The 27,352-nt window shown below is 38.1% G+C and overlaps 1 protein-coding gene across 1 annotated transcript in view; it reads left to right on the forward strand.

Annotated features, from left to right (window-relative positions):
- Fto (FTO alpha-ketoglutarate dependent dioxygenase) overlaps positions 1-27,352 on the forward strand; it is a 388,710-nt gene that overhangs the window by 149,740 nt on the left and 211,618 nt on the right. The window contains exons 5-6 of the mRNA XM_042689921.1: positions 17,327-17,406; positions 24,527-24,670. Coding sequence (XP_042545855.1) covers positions 17,327-17,406; positions 24,527-24,670 — 224 coding nt within the window. The remainder of the gene's footprint in view (positions 1-17,326; positions 17,407-24,526; positions 24,671-27,352) is intronic.

A 27,352-nucleotide genomic window follows, 5' to 3' on the forward strand; every position in this document is an offset into this window, starting at 1 on the left:
CTTTAGTTTTCTTGAAATGTTGTCTGGTTTGTGATTAGGGACATTATGCCTATTTAGAGTGAGTTTAGAGTGATATGTATGCTTTTGTCTTCTTGTAGAGATTGTAATGAGTTGGTATAACTTTTTCCTTCTAGGCTTGGTAGAACAACAGTGAATACTGATTCTACTGTTTTCTTTTTTTATTAATTATTGATTATTAATTGGTTATTATGGATGGAATTTTGTTAATATGTGTATTATATGAGATTTAGCATATTGTTTTTCAAAGAATTGGTTTATCTTTTGTTGTTGTTGTTGCTGGTTGTGGGACTTGAACTCAGGGCCGGGGAACTGTAGTTGAACTCTTGCTCAATGCTAGAGCTCTACCACTTTGAGCCACAGCTTTACTTCTGGATTTCTGGTGGTTAATTGGAGATAAAAATCACACAGACTTTCCTGCTGGGCTGGCTTTGCACTGTGACCCTCAGATCTCAGCCTTCTGAGTAACTAGGATTACAGGCACTAATTTGTATCTTGTCAGTTTTTTTTCCCTTAGCCTGACTAGAGGCTTACTGACTTTATTGATTTTTTTTTGACTGAACTAGCTTTTGGTTTTATTAAATTTTCTCTGTTTTCCATTTTTTATTTTATTGGTCCATCTTAATTTTTGTTTATTTTTTAAAAATTTGCATGTACATTATATTAATTTGCTCTTCTTTTTTAGGTCCTAAGGTTGAAACTCAGACTACAGTAAGCCCTTGGTATCTGCAGGTAAATAGTTCCAAGGAGACTGCTGTTAGGAAAAGCCATAAATATTTAGGATGCATAGAGGTCATTCCTATACAGTGCATTCTTGATTCATTTTTCCTAACATGTCACCCAACTTTTGAAAAAACATACCACCTTTCTGTTTTATTTATTGTAAAGATGCTATACAGAGGGATTACATTACATGAGTAAGCAAATGAGTACATATCTTCTCAAGCATTGTTACCCTTTCCCTTGTTATTCTCCCACTATCCCTTCCTACTCCCACCTCCCTCACTCCCTCACCCCCCCCCCCCCCACCAAAGTTGTAAAGTTGAATTCTAATATACTGTCTTGTGGGTATCATTGTTGCAATGGGTCATCCTGTGTCCTTGTTTCAGCATGTTGTTATTCTCCTTTCCCACGTTAGGCAAATTTATATACAAGAAACAGGGTACCAAAATCAAGTACAGTGACCAGGGGATATATGATGAGGGAAAAACACACAAAGGAAACAAAGAAAATCACATAGTACATTTAAAACTGCAATAACAAGGAAAGGCCTCTTGTGTCCATATCTTGGGGTTCATTTCACTTAGCATCATCTTATATGGTCATATGTACATAGCTTTTGAGCTTTTTCTGGTCATCTGATAAAGTTATCCTAGACATATACTAGTTATTGCAAATGTGGGAAACCATTGGACCTATATTTCTTTGGGTCTGGTTTACTTCACTTAATATGATTTTTTTCCAAGTCATTCCATTTCCTAACAAATGTGGCAGTGTCATTCTTTCTGATGGAAGCATAGAATTCCATTTTGTGTATGTGTGTGTGTACCACATTTTCTTGATACAGTCATCTACTGAGGGGCATCTGGGTTGATTCCATATCTTAGTTATGGCGAATAATGCTGCAATAGACATAGTTGTACTGGTAGCTTTAGTATGTCCTTGTTTGTGATCACTTGGGTAAATACCCAGAAGTGGGATTGCTGGGTCATAGGGCAGCTCTATGTGTAGTCTTTTTTTAAAAAATATATATTTATTGTAAAGATATTGTACAGAGGGGTTACAGTTACATGAGTACATTTCCTATTGAGCATTTTTACCCCCTCCTTTGTTTTTCCCCTACCATCCCTTCCATCCCTGCCTCCCCAGCTCCTCCACCTGCGCCCCACTCCCCCAAGTTTTCATTTTCAGCAGAGTGTCTGGTACATCTGATTGCTACAATGGGTCAACTCTTATCCTTATTTCAGCATTTTGTTATTTCTCTTCCCCTCCCCAAATTAGAAAAATGTACATGCAAGATTCAGGGCACCTGAATCAAATACAGTGAAAACAGGGGTTATACCATGGGGGAAGAACAAAACAAAAGAAAATCACATGGTACATTATAAGTACATTAAAAACAATAGCAACAAAGATAAAACCTTTTGTTTCCCTATCTTGGGGTTCATTTTGCTTAGTATCACTTTACTTATATGGTCATATGTAACATAGCTCTTGACTTTTTCTGATTGTCCTAGACATGTACTAGTTATTGCAGATAAGGGAAACCATGGAACCTATGTTTCTTTGGGTCTGGCTTACTTCACTTAATATATTTTCCAGGTTTTCCCATTTCCTAACAAATTGGACGATGTCATTCTTTCTGAAGGAGGTATAGAATTCCATTGTATATATATATATACACACCACATTTTCTTGAAAGCCATTTAGTTTTGAGGGTTAATTTTATACCCTGCTACTTTGCCAAAGCTTTGAATCTGCTCGAATAATTTGGGAGTGGAGCCCACGGGATGCTTTAAATACAAGATCACGTCATCTGCAAAGAGGGAGAGTTTTACCTCATCTTTCCCTAGTTGGATCCTTTTTATGTTTGCATCTTGTCTTACTGCTGTAGCCAGGCATTCTGATACTAAATTGAAGAGGAGTGGAGAGATTGGACATCCTTATCTTGTTCCTGAATTTAGAGGAAATGGCTTTAGCTTTTTGCCATTAAGTATAATGCTGGCTGTAGGTTTGTCGTACACAGCCTTTATTATATTGAGGAATGTTCCCTGGATTCCTAGTTTCTCTAGAGCTTTCATCAAAAAAGGGTGTTGGATCTTGTCAAATGCTTTTTCTGTGTCTGTTGAATAGTCATGTGGTTCTTATCCTTGCTCTTGTTGATATGATGAATTACATTAATTGATTTGCATATATTGAACCAGATTTGCATCCCTGAAATGGATCCTGTTTGATCATGGTGTATGATTTTTTTGATGGGTTGTTGAGGTCAATTGGCCAAAATTTTGTTGAGAAGTTTTGCAACAATGTTTATCCAAGAAATGGGTCTATAGTCCTCTTTCTTTGATAAGTTCCTGTCTGGTTTTGGGATAAGGGTTATGATGGCTTTAGAGAGTTTGGTAGTGAACTTTTACTTTAAATTTCATTGAAAACATATTACCTTTCAATCATTCAGATTTTCACATTATCACATAAATAAACATATTAGCTTTACTTTTAGTTCTGGGCACATTTGTTTTATGGGATATATATATATATATATATATATATATATATTAAAATAATGGTTAAGAAACACTGAATATATCTCAATGTTTAAACACAACTGGTGATAACTTGGGACTGAATGAGAGCTTCTCCTTATCAACTGTGTTGTGTAATGCATGGAACAGAGGAATTCAGATTTTAATTAATTAATTAATTAATTAATGCACTTGCTCAAACCTGAGTATAAAAAAATCTGTGAATAGTGCAGGTTCATGCATTGATATATACTTTTTTTTTTTTTTTGTGGTTCATGGGGCCTGAACTATGGGCCTGGGCGCTATCCCTCAGCTCAAGGCTAGCCCTCTACCACTTGAGCCACATTGCCACTTCCGGCTTTTTCTGCTCATGTGGTGCTGAGGAATCGAACCCAGGGCCTCGTGCATGCAAGGCAAGCACTCTATCACTGAGCCACCTTTCCAGCCCCTGATATATACTTTTTATATACATATTTGATATTTTTCTCTAAGAAATGTTTACCTCTTATTCAACAAATGGCTGTTATTTGGATATAAAATACACCCCAAGAAATCTCAAGTGTTCAGGGTTTAATCATCTCCTGGTTGAACTACTGAGATGTAAATGGATTATAAATATCTAACCACATAAATGGTGTTAATCCACTGATGAATTAATAGTTGAATGGACTGTTAGATGGTGGGGTTTGTTTGGAGGAGTTGGGTCATTGGGGTGTTTCTTTAAAGAGTATATTTTGTCCCTGGTGCCTTCTTGTTTGTCTCTACCACCTGGCTACCATGAAACAGTTTTCCTTCATGATACCTGACAGCTATGGTATTTAGTTCTTGTTACAAGCACTGGATCCAGCTGACAATGTACTGAAACTTTGAAATCATAAATCAAAGTAAATCTTTGCTCCCTTAGTTCATAGCAGTTCTATAGTTTTTCTTGAGATTTCTTCTTTGACCTATTTAGTAGTGCTATTATCCAATCTCCATCTACTTTTTGTTTTGCAAGCTATTTTTCCATTTTTGTTTTTTAAAATTTCATTGTGATTTGAGGGTAGATATTGTATGATTTTCATTTTCATTTGGTAATGTTCATTTTAGACCAGAATGTAGACTATCTTGGTGTCTGCTACATGTTATCTACTTTCTTAATTTTTTTTTTTTATTGTAAAGCTACTATACAGAGGGTTACAGTTACATGAGTGAGGTTATGAGTACACTTCCTCTTGAACATTGTTACCCCCTCCATTGTTTTCCCCCTACCATCCCCTCCCTCCCTCCCTTCCCCGAGGTTCTTTTTTTTTTTTTTGATTGTGATTAAATGATTACATAATTTCAAAGTCACAAGTTCATTCTAACTTCCCTGGAGCAAATTGTCTACCACAGTCTGTAATATATAACAGTGTTCACATGTTATATACCATATTTGTGATCAGCAGCATGGGGATATTTAGTAGTGGTTCAACCAGATGAGCGGGAGTTCTTTGTTTCTTAAGTCCTGTTAGTTTTGTCGTATCACCTAACCTTTTGGATTTAGCATCCACTTATCAGGGAGACCATGTACCGTTTGTCTCTTCGTTCTTGGCTTACCTCGCTCAACATGATTCCTTCTAGCTCCATCCATTTCTCTGCAAATGCCATTATTTTGTCATTTCTAATGGCTGCATAATATTCCATTGTGTATAGATACCACAATTTTTGGATCCATTCATCTGTGGTGGGGCACCTAGGTTGTTTCCATATCCTAGCTATTGCGAACAGTGCTGCAATAAACATGGAGGTGCACGTGTCCTTGTATATTGGTTCCTGTTGTTCAGGGTAGATGCCTAGAAGTGGTATGACTGGGTCGTAAGGGAGGTCAATCTTTAGCTTTCTGTGGACCCTCCAGACTGCTTTCCAAAGTGGTTGTATAAGTGTACATTCCCACCAGCAGTGTAATAGGGTTCCTCTTTCTCCACATCCCCTCCAGCATTTGTCGTTGGCTGATTTGTGGATGTGGGACATTCTGACTGGAATAAGGTGGTATCTCAGGGTTGTCTTTATTTGCATTTCCTTCACCACCAGGGATGATGAACATTTCCTCATGTGTTTCTTTGCCATTTTTATTTCTTCATTTGAGAAGTCCCTCTTTAGTTCCCTTGCCCATTTAGTAATTGGTTTGTTAGGTTTGGGAGGGATTAGTTTCTTGAGTTCCCTGTATATACAGGATGTTAACCCCTTGTCTGATATATTGCTGGTAAATATTTTTTCCCAATTAGTTGGTTGTCTTTCTAGCTTAGTTGCGATAGATTTAGCTGTGCAGAAGCTTTTTATTTTAAGGTAGTCCCATTTGTCGAGTCTCTCTCCAACTTGTTGTGACCCTGGGACTCTGTTCAGGAAGTTCCTTCCTGTGCCTATTAGTTCAAGTGTCTCTCCTACTCTGTCCTGTAGTAGTTTCAGAGATTCAGGTTTAATGTTAAGGTCTTTAATCCATTTAGAGTTGATGTTGGTGCATGGTGATAGGCTGGGGTCCACTTTTAGTTTTCTGCATGTGGCTGCCCAGTTTTCCCAGCACCAGCGGTTGAAGAGGCTGTGTTTCTTCCATTGTATGTCTTTGGCTCCTTTGTCGAATATCAGCTGGCTGTAGGCCTGTGGATTTATATCTGGATCTTCTATTCTGTTCCATTGGTCTTCGGGTCTGTTTTTGTGCCAGTACCATGCTGTCTTTGTGATTATAGCTCTGTAGTAGAGTTTGAAGTTGGGCATGGATAGCCCTCCCATATTGTCTTTATCCCCTAGAATTGTTTTGGCTATTCTAGGTCTTTTGTTGTTCCATATAAATTTTTGGACTGTTTTCTGTATTTCAGTGATGTACGTCATTGGGATTTTAATAGGAATTGCATTGAATTTGTATATTAGTTTTGGAAGTATCACCATCTTTACTATATTAAGTCGGCCTATCCAGGAGCATGGGAGGTCTTTCCATTTCCTAGTGTCTTCTGCAATTTCTTTCTTTAACTTTTTATAGTTCTCATTAAATAGTTCTTTTACATCTTTGGTTAGGTTAATTCCTAAATATTTTATTTTTTGGGAGGTTATTGTGAATGGGGTTGCTCCCTTTATTTCCCTCTCTTCCTGTGCGTTATCAGTGTATAGGAAGGCAACTGATTTTTGTGGGTTTATTTTGTATCCTGCTATTTTGCCGAAGTGACTTATGATTTCTAAAAGTTTGGGGATGGAGTTTTTGGGATCGTGGAGGTATAGTATCATGTCGTCTGCAAAAAGGGATAGTTTCACTTCTTCTTTCCCTATGCGGATCCCTTTAATGTCTTTTTCTTGCCTTATTGCCCTGGCTAAGGGTTCTAGGACTATGTTGAAGAGGAGTGGAGACAGTGGACATCCTTGCCTTGTTCCTGTTTTTAGGAGGATTGGTTGTAGCTTTTCCCCATTAAGTATAATATTGGCTATTGGTCTGTCATAAATGGCTTTTATTGTTTTTAGAAATGTTCCTTCTATTCCTATTTTCTCCAGAGCTTTTAGCATGAATGAATGTTGAATTTTATCAAAGGCCTTTTCTGCATCTGTGGCGATAATCATGTGATTCTTGACCTTGGCTCTGTTGATATGCTGGATTACATTTATTGACTTACGTATGTTAAACCATCCCTGTGTCTCTGGGATGAAGCCTACCTGATCGTAGTGTATTATTTTTTTTATGTGTTTCTGGATTCTGTTAGCTAGAATCTTGTTAAGGATCTTTGCATCTGTGTTCATCAAGGAGATTGGCCTGTAATTCTCCTTTTTGGTTGGGTCTTTGCCTGGTTTGGGGATGAGTGTGATATTGGCTTCGTAGAATGAGTTTGGGATAGCTCCCTCCTTCTCTGTTTCTCTGAAGAGCTTGAGGAGTATGGGTATTAGTTCTTCTTTAAAGGTCTTATAGAATTCTGCTGTGAATCCATCTGGTCCTGGGCTTTTTTTTGTTGGAAGACTTTTGATAGCTTCCTGTATCTCATTATAGGATATTGGCTTATTTAATTGGTTAACTTCTTCTTTGCTCAGTTTGGGTAACTTGTATTTCTCTAAAAATGCATCCATTTCCGCCAGATTTTCTTCCTTTAGAGAGTATAGCTTTTGAAAGTAGTCTGTTAGAATTGTTTGGATATCTTGGGTACGTGTTGTGATGTTTCCCGTGGCATCCCTAATCCTATTAATATGGGTTTCCTCTCTTCTTTTTTTAATTAATCTTGCCAACGGGCCATCAATTTTGTTTATTTTTTCAAAGAACCAGCTTTTTGTTTGGTTTATTTTGGTTATGGTTTTCTGATTTTCTAATTGGTTAATCTCTGCTCTCAATTTGGTTATCTGGCTTCGTCTAGTAGCTTTAGGTCCCATTTTTTCTTGTTTTTCTAGCTGTTTTAGTTGCAACATGAGATTATTTACTTGGTCTGTCTCCATTCTCTTGATGTGGGCACTGAGGGCAATAAATTTGCCCCTCAGGACTGCTTTTGCTGTGTCCCACAAGTTTCTTTGTGAGGTGTTTTCATTTTCATTGAGTTGTAGGAAACGCTTTATTTCTTCTCTGATCTCTTCTGTTACCCAGGCCTTGTTAAGGAGTGTGCTGTTCAATTTCCATGTATTAGAGAAATTTCTGCGGTATGCTTTGTTATTGAGAGCTAGCTTGATTCCACTGTGGTCAGATAGGATACAGGGGATTGTGTCGATCCCTTTGTATTTGCTTAAGTTCCTTGCATGAACTATGATATGGTCTATTTTGGAGAAAGTTCCATGAGCTGCTGAGAAGAATGTGTACTGTGTTGTTTTAGGGTGAAATACTCGGTAGATGTCAGTTAATTCCGCTTGAAGTATGGCCTCACTTAATTCGGTAGCTTCTTTGCCAATCCTCTGGTTGGTAGACCTGTCCTTTGGTGAGAGTGGCATGTTAAAGTCTCCTAGTATTATCGTATTGGGATCTATTTTATTCTGTAAGTTTGAGAGCATTTGTTTAACATATCTGGGTGCACCGATATTTGGGGCATATAAGTTGATGATGGTTATATCCTCCTCTTGGATTGTTCCCTTTATTAATATGTAGTGTCCGTCCTTGTCTTTCTGTACTGATTTTAATGAAAAGTTTATTTTGTCAGATATCAGGATAGCTACACCTGCTTTCTTATTGGGGGAATTTGATTGGTAGATCCTTTTCCACCCCTTCACTCTGAGTTTGTTTGTATGTTTGGCTGAGAGGTGGGTCTCCTGAAGGCAACAGATGGATGGGTCTTGTTTTCTGATCCAGTCCTCAGTTCGTTTTCTTTTAATTGGCGAATTCAGCCCATTTATATTAAGAGAAAGTATAGAGAGATGCATTGTTGTCCCTGCCATTCCGTTTTCCTAAGTTTTTCTTCTTTCCTTTCCTCCTGTGCTTGCTCAGTTAGACTTTGAGTAATGCCTGTTTGGGGCAGGTCCCAGTTCCTGGTTGCTTTCTTCAGGTTGTGTCCCCCCTCTTAGAATTCTTTGTAATGCTGGCTTAATGTTTATGTATTCATTTAGTTTTTCTTTGCTATTAAAAGTTTTCAGTTCTCCATCGAATGTGAATGCTAGCTTTGCCGGGTATATCAGTCTGGGTTGGCAGTTATTGGCTCTCAGGGCTCGTATGGTGCTTTCCCAGGCTTTTCTTGCATTCATTGTTTGTGTGGAGAGATCTGCAGTGATTCTAATTTTTTTCCCGTTGTAGTATAGCTCCTTCTTCATTTTTGCTGCATGCAGGATTGTTTCCTTATTATTCAGATCCATCATTTTTACTATGATGTGCCTAGAAGTGTTTCTCCTGGGATCTTGCTTGTTGGGTGTTCGATACGCTTTTGTGATGTAGTTAAGATGGTCGTTTTTGGGGTGGGGAAAATTTTCATTGACTATCTTGTTAAATAGGTGTTGCATTCCCTTGCTCTGGAATTCCTCACCTTCGTCCACTCCGATTATGCGAAGGTTAAATTTTTTAGCATTATCTGCTTGCTCTTGAATTTCCCTTTGGTTTAATTTGAGTGATTTTTCCATATCTGTCACTTTTTGGTCCAGTTGGTGTATTCTGTCTTCTGTATCTGACACTCTACCTTCCATTTCATTCACTCTGTTGACCGTGGCTTCTATTGTGGTTTGCATGGTGGAAATGGATCCCTTTATGGATTCAATGTTGGTTCTCAGAGTACTGATCTCACCTCTCAATGAGGTGAGATCAGTATGCATTACCTCTAATTTGGCGTTTATCTCACTTCTTACTGAGGTTTGTGCAGCTTCTATTTTTGCATCCAACTTTTGTTTGATATCCTGTATATCTTTTGATAGTTCATCCTTGTGCTCTTTTAATTTCTGATCCATTTCTCGCTTTATTTCTTGAGTCATTGCCTCCAGCAACCCTTGGATATAGTTTTTGTCTTCCATTCCTGCTTTGCTCCCACTGGGGCTCTCCCCTGCGTGGCTGCTGGCTTTTGAGGTGAGCTTGCTGTCCTGGGTAGTGGTAAACCTTGTGATTTTTCTCTGTGATTTTCGCATGGGGGTTCAGGAGACTGCTCTTCAATCTTATTTTGGTGTGTCTGTCTTTGCTTGGTTGCTGATTCTGTATTGGTAGAGAGAGTCTGTGCCTGATCTGGATTCTGTTGGGAGCCTATTTCCAGCTGCTATTCTGACTTACTTAGGATTCTCAGCTCTCTGCTGTAGCAATTCCCGCCTTTGGAAGGGTTGAGCAGCCTAGACTGCTTGTGTTTGCTCCTGCGGGTGCTCTTGGGAAGATCAGATGCTCTGGATGCACTCTCCCAAATACTGGAGTCTGCTATGGGCTCCTGATGTGTTTTTGTTTGTTTGTTTGGGGCTGGTTGTGGGCTTGAACTCTAGGTTTGGGTGCTGTCCCTCAGCTCTTCAGCTCAGGGCTGGCACCCTACCATTTGAGCCACAGCCCCACTTCTGACCCTTTTTGCTTTGTTCAGGCGCCGGTCCCCGGGCCTGGTTCCGGCCCCAGCCTGGAGCGCGCTCGTTAGGCCTGTGCTAATGTGTATACCACCTAGGTTATGCAGCCTGGAGGACACAGTTCAAATTTCTTCTACTGTTGGTAGTCTTGACCCAGGGGCGCTGTTCCTGGCTTGGGCATTTAAGCTCCCTTCCAGGGGCGCTCTTGCTCTGGCCTGGCCAGCAGAGTGTGCTCCATCGGCTGGTGGAGCTCTCGAACAGTTCCCAGTTTTAGTGGGTCCTGTGGTCCGGGTGTTGGGGTAGGGAGTCTAGGTCAGGGTCTGGGGATTCCCTCCAGCTCTGGTCTCCCTTGAGGGATTCACTGTCCCCTGTTGGGTACTCACCCTATAGGTCGTCAGTTGTTGTTGCAGTCCGAGTTCAGTTGGGGTGGTTGCGGGCTGGGTTGGGCGGCCCCCCGCCGGGTAGTTGCGATGGCAATTGGGCGGGTGGTCTGTGGACAGGTCCCTTTGTGGCGCTGCTGGTGCCGGGCGGCTTTGGCGGGATGGAGCCTCTCCGCTCCGGTGGAGAGTGAGGGGTGGGGGTGGGATCCTCCTGGAGACTCCCGGCTGGTAGGTTTCTCTGTTCCTGGCGATCCGCTGTTCTGCAATCCGTTACCTGGTGATCTGCAAGCAGCCCCCTGTGTCTCTGTGGCTCCGGCAGCCCCCGCGGGGCCGGCTGGCCGGCGCTTGGCGCATTGCCGCGCGGCCAGTAAAGGTTGGGGGAGGGGTCTTCGCTCTTCTCTGTTCTGAAATTCTTCTTTTCCTCTCTTTCTTTTTTTGTTATTTTCCACCTCTGGTTTTTCTCTGAGTGTTCGTCTTTTTGTTGTTGTCGGTCTCTAGGGGAGATTAAGTGTTGGAACTCGAACTCTCTTTTTGGTTGGAGAGAGCTGTGGCGTTTCCCTACTGCCCCGTCGCCATCTTGGTCCCCCTCTCTCTTAATTATTTTTTATTTAATTGTACAAAGAGGTTTTAAATTCCAAAAATCAGGTTCTGAGTACAATGCATCTTGATCAATGTCACCTCTTTCATCATTCTCCCCTGTCTTTCCCTTTTCTATTCCTACTTGCTTCATGAGATCTTGATTGGAATAGTTATTCTCCTGTTGTTGGATGAAGTAGTCTATTGATATCAATTATATTTACTTTATTGATGGAGTTTTTGAGTTAACTGTGTCTTTAATGATTTTCTGTCTGCTCTATCCATCCTTTTTTGACAGAAGAATGTTTAAGTCTCCAGCTAGAATCATGTTTTTGTCTATTTATACTATGATTTATGAGATTTTTGCCTTATATTTTGATGTTCTGTTGTTAGATACATGCACATTAAGAATTGTTATATTTTCATGGAAAAATGGACCCCTTATATAGTATTTTTTATTCATGACATTTTCTGCTCAGATTTTAGTCTATTTTATACTTAAATTAAATTTTTAAGTTTATATTGAAATTAAATTGTTTGCATGCAACATAAAAGTAAGCCTTAATTTTGATGCGCTTTGAAGTTTTCATCAATTAAAAATATTTGTAAAGTTTATTGTAATATTCCTTCGGCAAAGCTACATACCTGTAAAATAGAAGTAAACATATGGGTAACACTTATCTTGTATTCTGTGATAACAGAAGTTGGATCATGTGCAAAGAACAACAATCTCTCTGTTTGCTCTTTATCCAGCTCAGGAATTTGTTCACTACAGGTTAGGAACTGTTGAGCTTGTAATTTCATTTATTTAAAATTTTAAAATTGGGCTGGGAAGGTGGCTCAGTGGTAGAGTGCTTGCCTTGCATGCATAAGGCCCTGGGTTCGATTCCTCAGCACCACATAAGCAAAAAGAAAAAAGCCGGAAGTGGCGCTGTGGCTCAAGTGGTAGTGTGCTAGCCTTGAGCTGAAGAGCTGAGGGACAGCGCCCAGGCCCAGAGTTCAGGCCCCATGACAGGACCCCCCCCCCAAAAAAAATATTTTTAAGTGACAGAAGAGCCTATGAATTGTTCAAATCTTAAATCAGAAAAGAGCTAGAACTGAAACTGGAATATCTGACTTTTTTCCTCTAAAAGCTTTATAGCTAGGACCAGTGCCTAAGTTTTTATTACTAGTGTGGTCTGGTAATAAACAGCTTCACAAATTATACAAGTATATTAAAATAACTATATGTTTCTAATTCCTCACTTTGCTCACTTGTTTTGTTGCTATCATTCATTTCATTTCATGCTTACTCTAATATATGTGCATGTATAATTGAATATATTGTTTCTATTATTTTGAGAAAAGTGTTATGTTAGATCAATAGAAGATAAAATAGTCATTTTAATTTTTATGATCATGTGTTCCTTCTCTAAGGCTTTCATCTTTAAAACTTATTTATTGCTATTGTAAAGGTGATATTCAGAGGGGTTATAATCAGATTAAGTCAAATGAAAGAGTTCATTTGTTTTTGAATAATGTCACTCCTTACCTTACTTTCTCACTTTTTCCTCCTGTCCTGATGCACAAATTGTATAATTCATTTTCAACATCACTGCTTCATTTGCTCACCCTTCATACTCCCAATTTTGTGCCCCCCCCACATTACCCTCCCAAAGACAGATAAATAAGCAAGCCAAAGGGAAATGAAAACAAAAACATCAACAAAGGAAAAGAAACTTTCTTGTTCTCATTTCCTGGAGTTCATTTTGATAAATATTATTTTGTATGGTCAAATGCACATAGCTATTGTACCTATGTGATCCTCTACTAAGAATATCTTCCTTTGGTCTCACTGTGTGTGAATGCCTAGAGACATGTATAATTTATCATGTTCCAGTGTTGTTGTTGTTATTGTTTTTCATTTATCATCCAGTGTGTTTACTTGTAGATTTGTAGGCACATTCTAGTTACCACAATGAGGGAAACCATGCAATCTGTGTTTCTTTGGGTCTGGCATACTTCGTTTAATATAATTTTTTCCAAATTTTTCCATTTCCTTACGAGTGGTATAATACTGTTCTTTTTGCTGGATGAGTGGAATTCCATTGTGTATATATATGTATATACCACATTTTCTTGACCCATTCATTTATTGAGGGGTATCTGGATTGTTTCCATATCTTGGTTATGGTAAACAATGCTGCAGAGAACATGGTTGTACTGGCAACTTTAGTGTGTCCTTGTTTGTCTTTTATTGCATCAATGCCCAGGAGTGGAATTGCTTGTTTGTAGGAAAGTTCCTTGTTTAGTTTTTTAAGGAACTTCCATACTACTTTCCAGAGTAGTTACATTCCCACCAGCAGTGTAGTAGAGTTCCCTCCACAAGCATCTGTTTTTATTAGTTTTCTTGTTAATGGCCATTCTAGCTTGGACGAGGTGGAATCTCAATGTTGTTTTGATTGGCATTTCTTTTAAGGCTAGAGATGTTGAACATTTCTTTGTGGGTCTATTGGTTATTCTTACTTCTTCAGAGAAGTCTCTCTTTAAGTCTTTAGCCCATTTATTAATTGGGTTGTTGTTTCTTTAAGGACTTGTTTTAGGGAGGTTTAAGTTTTTTAACTGTATTTTAGATATGAGGCCCTTTTCTGATGTATACCTAGTGAAGGTCATCTCCCATTTTGTGGGCTTTCTGTTTAATCTTGTTAGCTATGTCCTTTGTCATGCAGAAACTCTTCAATTTGATGCAATATCATTTATCCAGTCTTTCTTTGATTTGCTGTGATTATGGATCTTTACTTAGGAAGTTTTGTTCCATGCCAGGTAGCCCTAGTGTTTCCCCTATCCCTTTCGGTAATACTTTCATGGTATCTGGCCTTACATTGAGGTCTTTGATTTGGAATTGATTCTGGTGTAGGGTGATCTATAAGGATTTAGCTTAAGTTTGTTGAAGAGCACCATTTGTTGAAGAGGATTTTTTCCAACTTGTGTTTTTAGTTCCCTTATCAAAGATTAGATGGCTGTAGGTCTGTGGATTCATTCCTGGATCTTCTATTTGGTTTAATTGGTCCTCAGGCCTATTCTTGTGGCACTACCAATCTGTTATTGATACTATAGCTTTGTAATAGAGTTTGAAGTTTGGTATTGATATTCTTCTAAGTGTTCTTCCTGCTAAGGATTGTTTTTGGTATTTGGAGTACTATATTCTAGTACTATATTGAAGAGGAGAGGAGAGAGTAGATGTCCTTGTCTTGTTCCTGATTTCAAAGGAAATGGCTTTAGGTTTTCACCATTAAGTGTAATGCTGGATGTAGGTTTGTCATATACAGCCTCTGAGGTTCTTTCTTTCCTAATGTAGATACCAGATTTTTTCAGTTTTTCTCTTCCTTCTTCCCTCCCTCCCTCCCTCCTCTCTCTTCTTTCTATCTCCCTCCCTCTCCTCCTTCCTTCCTTCCTCCCTCCCTTCCCTTCCTCTTCCTCTTCCTCTTCCTCTCTCTTTCTCTATTTTCTTTTCTTTTGTGCTGGTACTGGGGCTTTGATTTAAGGCCCAGGCACTGTCCATAAACTTTTTTTGAACTCTGCCACTTTGAACCACAGCTCTACATCTGGCTTTTGTTGGTTAATTGGAGAAAAGATTCTTAAGGACTTTTCCTGGTTTTGAACTACCATCCTCATATCTCAACCTCCTGTGGAGCTAGGATGTGTGAGCCACTTGTACCTGGCTGATGGTGATGCTTTTACTAAGGATTACCTAGTAACTTGTAGTAGGAACAGCCTGGCTACTGGAACACTGTATTCCCAGTCATCTGTAAGGTCTGGTTTGCTGAACCTACTGTATTCAGATGCTTCCTTTTCAGGACCTGGGAATTCCATTCACATATTCACAGTACTTAGCAAAAGACTGGAACCTTTCTGTAGATCTTCTTGCTCTCTCTCTGTGCATATTCTTCTATTCCAGTATTCTGACTTACAAATCTTGCTGCCTTGAATATGTTCATAAACTCTAATCTCTGTCTTTTTAGCTGGCTTCCCCTTCTCTACTCTGTCTTTGAAACGATTTCTAAGTTAGTTAGGGAATCTGGAAGCATTATTTATGTTGTTTCTATTTTTAAGTGTCAGAAATCTTTGATTCATATTTTTGCTTTGTGTTCTAGTTACTTAAAGTAGAGGGTAAACTTTGAGTTATTATTGTCAGTTATTATTTCATAATAACTGACAATAGAAGCCCTTTAGTTGTCAATTTGTGTTTTCTATGTTTTCATATATTAAGTTGATTTTACTGCCTGGTAGCCTTTGCCTCTTAACATTACTATCTTGGTATCATGGCAAGAGGCCAGTATTAGCTATGTAGAAAAGCATGTACTCTATTTTTTGCAGTAAAAGAAATAATATACATAGTAGAAGTGATACAGGATTTGTCTGCTGTATAACATTAATCCTTAGAATATGCAACAAGTTGTCTGTTGATCTTTCTCCTAACATGGTTTTGCTGGAGTATTCTTCAGTTGATGAGTTTACCAGCTACTTCTTTCTTTTGTCATAAATCTATAGGCTTGAATTTTTTTCTGAGAGCTAAACATGTTTGGTGGAAGTAGTTGGTTTGTTGCCTGAAATATTGTTGACAACATTAATGAACTCAGTTACAGAAAGAAAGAGGCAGATTTTAGATGAAAGAGGTTCATCTCTAAATAACAGAAAAGAATTCTGTCTCAATTTATAGATATGACTAGAAGTAGAAATGTTATGTGAAGAACAAAGATATTAAGTCTATAAGTAGTTAATATCATGGTGGGAGAGTGTCATAGGAGTGGGACCTCCTCATGTTTGCTGAGGTCAGTGTTGGTTCACTTTTGTCTCAGAATAATAATAATAATTATTATTTTATTTTTTTATTGTGAAAATACTGTACAGAGGGGTTACAATTACATGGGCAAGATAATGAGTACATTTCTTATCAAGCATTGTAGCCTCCTCCTTTGTTTCCCCTTCCCATCCCTTCCCATCCTCCCTCTGCCCCCTCACCCAATACTCCCCGCCCCCCTCACCCCCTGCACCAAAATTGTAAAGTTCGTTTTTGACATAACGACTTGTACATCTCATTGTTGCAATGGGTCCACCTGTATCCTTATTTAAACGATTTGTTTTTCCTCTTCCCCTCCACAAATTATACCAATATCAAATACAGTGAAATCAGGGTTATACTGTGGGGGGGGGGACATACATAGCAACAAAGAAATAATCTTATAAATGTGTTTGAAACAATCACAAGAAAGAAAAAAAACATTTGAATATACATCTTAGGGTTCATTTCCCTAATATCACCTTATCTGACCTTTTCTGCTTAGAATAATTATTGAATTATTAATAGCATCTCCTTTTACTTTTGAAAGTGTCCTGGTTTGTATCATTTATGTACTAATACATATAATAAAAGATAATATTATAGATGTAAATAGCTATAAGACATAAAATGTTATAAATATGTAAGTATATATGCATATATTTACATGTATACACATATACATGCTATATATATGTATATATATATTACCCCTACAAGCATTGATTTACAGAGTATGAGGTGTTAATATAAGGTGTTAATTTCCTATTCATTTTTCTTTCTTTTTCTTTTTGTTGGTTGTGGGGCTTGTACTTTGGGTCTAGGTGCTGTCCTTGAGCTCTTCAGCACATGAACCACAGCACCACTTCTAGCTTTCTAGTGGTTAATTAGAGATAAGAGTCTCACGGACTTTCCTGCCTGGGCTGTCTTTGAACCATGATCCTCAGATCTTAGCCTCCTGAGTAAAGGCCTGAGCTATTGGCTCCCGGCCTTTTCTTTCTTTCTTTTATATATATATATATATTTTAGTGCCAGATCTGGGGCTTGAACATAGGGACTGGGTGCTGTCCCTAAACTTTTTTTGTTCAAGGCTAGCTCTCTACCACTTGAGCCCAAACTTCTCTTTTGGCTTTTTGATGCTTAACTGGAGATGAGTCTCATGAGGTCCCATATTGGTTTGGAACCACAGTCCTCAGATCTCAGCTTCTTGAATAGTTAGGATTATTGGTGTGAACCACTGGTGCCTGGCTCATTATTGTTTCTTGAATGAGTTTGAAATTTACTTTGTATCTTAGTTAAATAGGGGATAGTATATATTAACTAATAAGCATATTTTAGAAATTTTTTTTATTTTTATTTTTCTTCAGATGATCTTAATGCCACCCACCAACACTGTGTTTTGGCTGGTTCCCAACCTCGATTTAGTTCCACCCACCGAGTGGCAGAGGTAAGTGTAAATAAAATTGTGATTCACACTTAACTCAATGTGACAGAAGTGGTTGAGCAAGCAATTTATCATGGAGCTTTAGATGAGTCCTTGATAGGAAAATTGCTTCCATCTAACTTAAGTTTAGACTCTATTTATGTGCTTTCTTAAAAGCTTTTGCTTGTGTCAGATGCAGTTTTAAAGTTTATTCACAGGTATGGATAAGTGTTTTGTTTCTTGGGATTATATTTCTTGGAGAATGTGAATGCCATTTTGTAGCCTTTGCTAGTGTCAGATTTTCATAGGTGATTGTAATTGTCAAGTTCAAGGGCAGGATATAACCAGGGGAAATGAGGTAAATTTGTATGCCTTATGTGTGTGTTCATTGTGGCTGGGTTCAAATGTCTGTGAATTAACATTTTTCTTCATTTTTTGGTTAAACTAAGTTGAGCACAAACTTATCAAGATGTTAAGGAGTGTTAGAACTCCCCAGTTGTGTTTGTAGCCCAGAGATTTCTGCTCTCATCATCCTTTGGCAAGGGCTGCTGGTCAGCTGATCAGACAGAGTAGTTCAGAATGGAAAGTAAAAGAGATGAATAAAACACAGAAACACCACTGTCAAGATCCAGAGAGTAAGGGAATAATCATGAGAAGGATTACAACTTGGTATACAAGTGTACACGTCTGAGCTTTGCCTTCTAGTTTGACTTTTTAGGAATCTACAGGGATAAGTGTGAGAACACAGGGCAGAAGTATTAATGCCATGTGGCAAAGAAGAGCAAGAATGAGGCCTTTCTGGTCCTGAGTCTGTGATTTGATAAGGTGGTGGCCCTGTCTTTTGATAATTACGTAGCTTAATTGTAGACTGGCCATGTTGCTGTGCAGCAGAAAAGGCATGATTGACTTTCTAAGAAGTCAGACAGTCCATCAAGCATTTCTGTCTCCCTCTTCAGTCTTTTCTTCTCCTTTTCATTCATTCATTGTTTTAAATCTTTCAGTGTCTGTCATGTGTTTGGGAGAAAGAGCTGTCAACATGACTGTTCTGTCCATTACTTTTATTGAACTTACATTTGAGTTGGGGAGACAAATGTTAAACAAATCAACATAGAAGTAATTGTCTGAGGTTATTTGAGTTATGCTTCTGGGGAAAGATAAATGCCATTGGCAGGTGTTGATTGTTCTAAGTAGGTTCTGCAAGGAAGAAGTGGGAAGGGAGGAGGGAAAGCAGTTGGAAGGAAAGGTGTCCTTCTTACATCTTTCCTAGTCTAACCTAGGAGAGGAGCCAAGCTCATTAGATCTGTTCAAATGAACGTTCAATGATGAATAAAAGCTTGGGAATTATGTTTGATAGGATAAAAGTCATGCCTGATTCATGTGGTTCTTATGAGGATTAAATGAGTTAATGCATGTAAGTTCTTTTACAGTGACTGATATATATAGGCAAAGATGTTAGCCACTAATACTGTTATTGAGTTACTACTAATATCTTTTCATTTTTTTTCTGATGAAAAGGTAATAGGACATAGGGACAACTGAAGCTGTTTGTGTGAAAAGTTAATTGAAAGCTACCATTCAGAAGAAGGGATTTCAGTTCATTCATCCATTCTGCAAACTTTTGTTGAACTCTGTGTTTAAAATATTCTTTTCTTTTTCTGTCGTGCTGGAGTTTGAACTTGGGACCTAGGCAGGTACTCTACTGCGGTGCTCTGGCTTCACCCTTCTTTTGTGCTAGAGTTTTAGGATAGGGTTTCCTTCTTTTCCCAGGCCTCCATACTGTGCCTAGACTATAGTCTTCCTATTTTAGGTTTCCAGTCATAGCTGAGATGATAGGTGCACACTACCATGCTCAACTTCTTCCACTGACAAAGGATCTTGTGGAACTAATAATTCCCGGTTGACCTGAAACTAGGATCCTACCTGTCTCAGCCTCACATGTAGGTATAATGACAGTCCTGAGCCACTGTATCAGCTATAGGTTGAGAAGGGGAATTGTGACTTTTTTCTCCAGGCTGATCTTGATCTATGATCTTTCTCTCTCAGCCAACCCAGTGGCAAGGATTATAGCTATGAGCCACTGGTTCTGTTTTTGGAGTTTGATCTCTGGACCTCACAGCTGCTTGCTTGGCTGGTGTTTTGTCATTTAAGCCACACCTCCACCTCACCTCTTTATCAGTTAATTTTGAAGATGGAGTAACACAGGGTTTTCTATCAGGTTCGCCTTGGAACTACAGTATTCTAGATCTTAGCCTCTGAATAGCTAGATGACAGCCATGAACCACTGGTTCCCATCTGTCATTGTATTCTTTTAGGTATTTGTGAGCAGGAATGGCTAATATATTTTCTGATTACAAGAAGTTACCAGATGCAAGTGATAATACACATATGTAATTCAAGTTCAAGGTCAACTGAAAATACATATTAAGACCCTATCTCAAAAAAACCCAAAAAAACTAAAGCCAAAACACAAAGGATGGTTGCAGACTACTGGTAGGTTTAGTATAGAATATAAGGTAGAAAGGAACATAACGTATCCTAGGTAAAGTGTAGACATTGAATATGCACAGGATTAGGTGGCTTTAAGACATTTTAGGACAGCTTGGGGGTGAACCAGTATCAAATTAGGAATTTTGTGATTGCAATGGAATGATATATATTGAATGGCTATATGATACTGAGTGATGTTGTCTGGATCTTAAGGTGTGTAGGCAGTTGGCATCAATCATGAAAGGTGTGGGGTATCAAATTAGCTGTTTGAGCTTAAATTGGTAGTTGTATGCTGTTGCCTGTTCTTTATTGACATCTTAGCAATAATTTTAGGAAGTGAAAAGAATGGAGATGTCAATTAAACTTGTCAGGGAAGAAATTCCCATGGTTGATACAGAAGATATAGTGTAAGACTTGGCAGATGATTGTAAAGTAAAAATGATGGAAGTAAAAATGAATGAGTGCATGAAATTTATTGGATGTTTTCCATGTGGCAGGTATTGAGATGACTCTTGAATTTTAAGTCTGGGTATTTAAGGAATTATATAGCTATTATCTGTAGCCATATCATGAATCTAAGACATTAGATTAGGGGAAGACAGTAGCTCAGTTTTGAACAGAATAAGTTGGAGTTGCCATATGGAGAGGTCCAACAAGCAAATGAAAACATGGGATTGGAAATTAGGAGAGAACAAGTAACTTTCGCTTCCTTCAATAAATATGCACAACAAAATTCCTGCAAGGAGCCCCTTTAGCATAGAATTAGTAAAGTACCCCATGCCTTGATTTCTTTTTGCTAAGGGACCACTTCTATCTTTTTGGTGGTTACTTGGAGATAAGAAGCTCCTGGACTTCTTTGCCTGAGTTGGTTTGGAACCTTGACTATCAGATCTCAGTCTTTTGAGTTCCTGTTCTTTTAGTTGTATTTCTATTTGGATATATTTTTCAAAGTTATTGCATTTATGGAAAAAGCACCATGGAATTTTCATAACTTTGATCTTATAACACCTTTTTTAGAAATAAAACTTCAATAATAGAATGATATTGATGAAGAGATTTTTTTTCTCCAGTATAATCAATAGTAGCGAGAAGCTGAGCAGATTCTTAATGCTTTTATGGCATGTGATTATGTAATTAAACTGTTCAAATTCACCTTAATTAGCAACATTGAAAATTGTAGTTCTGAATATTTATGTATAAACAGTGGAAAACAGCATATAAATTGATGTCTGCATTGATTGCATCTATGTGTGGATGAAGATTACTATGGGAAGTAAAATTGGGTTCAAGTGGCAAGGTTATGTTTTTATCTCACTGAAAAATTTTAGCTTCATGTTACATTATTGTTATTAGTACTAGACAAAAAGAAGTTTTCCTATAACACTGAAGATTTGTTATTTCCCTCAGTAGAGGAGGGGAACATAATTCATACAATTTTATCCCTCACTTTTTCCATAAATATATTCTTGTAGCATTAACATTATATGATTTATCTGTGCCAAACAATATGTAGGAAATAGACTGCCTTAAGAAAGTAGTATTTTGGAATTCATGGTAGTCCATCACTAAAGAAATCTATTCCTCTGTATTGGACAGATGTAAGTGGATTATGTTTGGTGGCTCTTGATCTTTATTTGACTTTACTTCCATTTCTAGTTTTGACAGAATGTTCTTGGGGGTCAACATAGAATATTATTTTTAAATTTAAATTCTATGCATAATTATTTTTTGCATAGGTAGTTACTAAGATGGCTCAATATTCAAAATATGCCTAAGGTTATATATGTATTATCTTTTTCTTAAAGCTACTACCATTCTCGCACTTCTTATATGGAACCAATGTCATCAAATTTTTGGTATCCTTTTAATTAATACATATATACATAGATACATATGTATAACACATACATCAATTTTGTCTACCCTGTATATTATAACTTTTGAATTTCTTTTAGGAAACTTTTACTGAAAATTTCTCATCAGCATATAATTCTTACATTGACATAGGCAATGATTTTTAATATGACACCAAAAGCACAAGTGACCTAAGAAAAATAATAGAAAAAATGGGAGCTATAAAAGATAAAAGCTTTTGTATTTCAAAAAGTAAAGCATTCTTTATCTCAACAGAGTGAACAGACAACACAGAATGGAAGGAAATATTTGCAAATCGTACATCATGCAAAGAATTTCTATTTGGAATATATAAAGAATACTTAGATATAAATAATTAAAAACAAATAACCCTGCTTAAAATGATAAAGGCTATTAAGAAATCTATCCCAAAGAAGGCACACAAATGCCAATAAACACATGAAAACCATGCACCTCCTTAGTCATTAGAAAACTGCAAATCAAAGCTAGGGGAGACATCACACTTTATACCTACTGAGATGGCTAGAGTCACAAGGAAAGTAACAAGTCTTTGCTAACATGAACAGCCATGGGAACCCCTATACCATGCTGGGAAGAATGAACAATGGTGTGGTCACTTTGGAAGCAACTTGACACTCCTTTAGAAAGCTAAATGCAAAGTTACCCTATGACACAGCAATCACATACTCAGGTATACCCCAAGAGAAATGAAAACCATACACAAGCTTCCTTCATGGCTTGATTTCTATTATTGAAAAAGTGGACATAGCCCCAGAAGTGGATACAGCTCAGAGGTTCATCACTATATGGACTGATCAACAAAATGAGGCATATTCAAACCATTGTATAAGTGGCCATAGAAGGATGAAGTACTAACACAAACTGTGACAGGGATAAACCATGAAAACATGATCAGTCTGTGAAGCTAGTCACAAAGGGTCTCATTGTATGATTTTATTCATCACATGAATCTTGTCTAGAATGGCCACAGGCGTGGATATAGCAAGTATACTCATTGTGGCATTAGGCTGGAAAGGTTGGTGCAAATGGGAGAGAGTGACTGCTAAAGGTCCCATGGTTTTATTTAGGGAAATACATAAAATGAGCTAATTGTAATTGCAGTTGCACAAACCTGGAAATAACTAAAAAACAACAATTGTACATTTTTTTTAATTTAAATTTTTATTTTTTGTGAACATGCTGTACAGAGGGGTTACAATTACATGGGCAAGATAATGAGTACATCTCTTATCAAGCATTGCAGCCTCCTCCTTTGTTTACCCTTCACATCCCTTCCCAGCCTCTCCCCTACCCCCCCACCCAATCCTCCCCCTCCCCCCCCCCAACCAAATTGTACATTTTAAGTGGTTGAATTTTATGACTTAAGTTATATTTTCACAGAATTTTGACAAAAAGCAATAATTCAACAACAACCTAATCATAAGTTCCTTAAACCAAATAAAACTCACTAAACCCAGAAAAATAAAAATTTCCCTTTCAACCTGTTTTTATAGCTGGAAATAAAGTTGCAACATGGTTGCTTTAGCTAGTTCCTTATTGATGAGATATTTAGGTTGTTTCCAATCTTTAGTGCTAATGGATGGACATGTGATTAGTATCCTTGTACACAGACCACTCAATTATTTAGGAAGTAAATATGCAAGTGGAATGACTTTCTAGACATTGTATACTGGGGGCTCAGTATGTGTGTGAATTCACTTCTCCTTTGTATTTTTTCTTTGCAGCAAATTGGAGTGCCTACCCTTTTGCTCTTGGCACTCTGGGGTCTTTGTATTAAAATATATGTTAGTCAAGCTTCTGTTTTTGGCATAGAAACTTTGTGTTCCCAGGCTTGTTGATGTCATATGAGTTAAAAGGGAAATAACTGTGCAAAGAATTTTTATACTGGAGGATATACCTTCAAGATTCTTTTCAAGAACTCAGTTTAAGTTACAAATATGAAAATAAAAATATTTAGAGGTACAGTGTCCATAATTGCATCAAAAGATTATATATCCATCTACATATATGTCTATGAATATGTATATATACATGTCTGTATACATGTATCTTTTATCATAATCATTTCATTATCAAAATAGAGATGCCCACTGTCTCATGTTCTATTCTGACATAGTCATTCAGAGGAGAGTTTTCCATTTGTTTTCTGTTTCATGCCACTCCTTAAAGAGCGATGAACTAGATAGCTGTGCTCTTGCTAATGCCCAAATACTACATTCTGCCTTTGAGTATGCTTTGAGGGCCTGAGCCATAGATTCTTTATAATCAGAAGAATCTCTTCTGCCAAAGACTGCAGCTGCCTAGTGTATGCTTTTAGTAACAAAGGAAAATAACTCATTTGCCTCAAGTTTATAACATTAATTTCCCCTCTGCTGTTACTATTCTATTTTAACCAGTTTTGTGGTCTGGCTTCTTTTAGGTTCACTTGAAATACAGTCAGAGTCATTGACTAGTTATTCATCCTGTGATTATGTATTTTCTTCTACATGTAAGACTCGGTTCTGGATGCTGTAGTACATGTAGAAAAAAAAGTGGGTGTGGGTGTGTGTGTTTGTGTGTGTGTGTGTGTGTGTGTGTGTGTGTGTGTGAAGAGTGTCCGAGCCTCTGGGTGCCTACTGTTATTAAGAGCCGGGAGGGCCACATAAAAACAAAAACGGTCATGGTGAGTGGCCTAAGGAAGGTCTAGTGAATAGTCATAGGAAGTGTGGCTGGTGAACTTGGATCTCACTCATAACCCTGACTGTTGCTTCTGTTTTGGCAGTGTTCTACAGGAACCTTGGATTATATTTTGCAGCGCTGTCAGTTGGCTCTGCAGAATGTCTGTGATGATGTGGACAATGGAGATGTCTCTCTGAAATCCTTTGAGCCTGCAGTTTTGAAACAAGGAGAAGAGATTCACAATGAGGTGAGGACTTTCAAGACAGTGTGAGGTCTGAGAATCTTGCTTGCTTGTAGTAAGCAGACAAATTCATCTGCTGTGTTCTTGTTGGTATAAGGCATGGGACTCCTAAGTCAGTGGTGAAATCCCAGTTATTACAGGAGTGGTAACCAGAATATCAGCATGTTGGTGCTTTTTCATTTGGGCTACTGTAACAAAATACAACCTACTAGATAGCTTCTGAACATTTAGGAATTTCTCTTCATGATTCTGGAGGCTGGAAAATCCAAGATCAAAGTACTGGTAGTTTTGGTGTGGGGGAGGCACATATCCTGATTCACAGAAGACACTTTCTTGATGCATCACTACATGGTGAAAGGGACAAACAAGCCCCTTAGCCTCTTTCAAAAGTGCACTAAGAACTGGGTGTTGGTGGCTCACTTCTATAGTCCCACCTACTCAGGAGGCTAAGATCTGAGGATTGAGATTCAAAGCTAGCCTGGGCAGGAAAGGCCATGAGAGTCTTAATCTCCAAGTAAGCACTAAAAAATTGGAAGTGGAGCTGTGGCACTAGCCTTGAGCATAAAATTCCAAGCCAACACTCATGTGTGCCCACATGCGTGCGTGTCCCCACCCCACCACCACCACATTAGAAATAAATTAAGGGTGCCGGGGCTCAAACAGTAAGATTGCCATATAAGGCCAATCTGGGCAAAAAAGTTAGGGAGACCTTATCTCAAAAGCAAGCCATGCAAGATAGACTCCTGCCTGTGGTCCCATTTACTTGGGAGGCAAAGATAGAAGAATTTCAGTCCAAGACAGTGCCAGTAGTTAGTTTAGTGTAAGACACTATCTGAAAAACAAAATAAAAGTTAGCAACCCAAGGAGGCCTTGAGTTCAAATCCCAGTACCACCAAAAAAAAAAATTGCACTGTCTACTCATGAAGGTTCTACTATTGTGATCTATTATCTCTGAAGCCTCAGCTCTTAATATTGCCACCTTTAGAGTTAAGAGCTTAACATAAGAATTTTAGGAGGAACACAGACATTCAGACCACATTATTGAGAAGAACCTTGAACTGAGAGAACTGAATTTTCTGATAGGTAATAAGCATGTTTGTCTTTTGCTCTGGAGAATGCCATTCTTATTCTTCTGAGTCTGTAAGCAAACCTATCCTTTGTTCTAAAGGGAGAGAATGTCTTTATCTTCCAAGGCTACACAAATAGCCTTGCAATAAGCACCTGAAACATAGGCTTTACTCAAGGCAGAAATCCAAGGCATTCAGAACAGTCTCCCTGGAAACACTGAGGGAGCGTGCTCAGAACAAGTGATGGAGTTTTGCCTTTTGCTCCTGAAGTCCATTGCATTTCTGCAGACTGTGAGAGCAGCAGGTCTTCACTACAGGTTAATGTGCTCCCCAAACTTGACTGTGTTAATTTATACCCTTTCAATTTTCACTTCATTGCAGAACTATATATAGTTAACTAACATTTTTCTTTAACTGATTGTTTTATGAAGATAAATTTCTTTAAAAAGGAAACTTTATGTTACTACTTCAAGTGCTAATTCTAAAGCAAGCAGGAAAATAGTAGCATTGAAAACAGAGGAATCTTATTACATCATCCCAGCAGCTCCTCAGGCCTGTAGAAGGCTCTGAACTTGTGTTCTTCTTTCTTCATGTGAAGAAGGGAGACTAGTGGTAATGGAGACACAACCTCATAAATTTAAATGAATGAATTTTAGTATGTGTAAATTATAAGTAAAAAAAAAAAAAAACTTAAAAGAAGTTGAACTACCTAGTGAGGGTATGGATAGGATTGGGAAAGATGGGGAGAGAACACTGTGACATTAATTAAGATTACTCAAGCATTGTATTCATAATGTGACTTGTTGAGTTGAAACCCCTTTGTACAACTGGTTTACAAAAAGTATAAACACTAAAAAATAGCTTAAGAGACAAAAGCAAAATTAACGAGTGATAATTATTGATTATAAAGATTGCCACTCCTCTAAGGCTTCCTTTTTGATATAATCAGAATTAATGGAGAATTGGAATCTAACAGTGTTCTCATTTAGGCTCTTAGTAAATAACTGCTGAATCATGTTCCAGGACTCTTCTGCTTACACTTGAATATATTGGTAAAGAAAATAAGACCTTCTAATACAGGAAGATGATGGTAATGATCATAATTCATTGGCTAATTATATAAAATGCTAGAAGTTGCTAAATAAAATAAAAAAATCATAAGAAAATCCAAAAAACAACCACAATAATGTAAAGCAAAGCAAAGGAAAAAAAGAAAAAAAAAATCAAACAGAGCATGGTAATGGTGATTGTGAGAACTAAAGAACATCCCATTGAAAAGATACCTGCTCACGCCCAGGCTCAGAGTTCAAGCCCCACTACCAACCAAAAAAGAAAAAGAAAAAAGAAAAGATACCTGCTCAAAGCAGACACTTAAAAAAGGAAGGGCAAGCCCACTTACTACCCAAAAATGTTTCAAGCAGAAGGAATAATGACTGTGAAGACAGAGGATGTCAGTGTTCAGGGGCAGTCTGAGGGGAGGGCTGGAGCTGCCAGTTGTAGCACATGAGGTCAAAGAGGTAATGGGAGGCTGGGGAGTGTCAGTTTGTGTAGCTCTCTGGAGGCCTCCTTAGGGACAGGGTCTTTTTAGTGTAAGACAATTGGGGAGCCATTTGAGTACCTT

This window comes from Dipodomys spectabilis, unplaced genomic scaffold (assembly GCF_019054845.1).
Source record: "Dipodomys spectabilis isolate Male_0828 unplaced genomic scaffold, ASM1905484v1 ptg000130l, whole genome shotgun sequence".
NCBI classification, from domain to species: Eukaryota; Metazoa; Chordata; class Mammalia; order Rodentia; family Heteromyidae; genus Dipodomys; species Dipodomys spectabilis.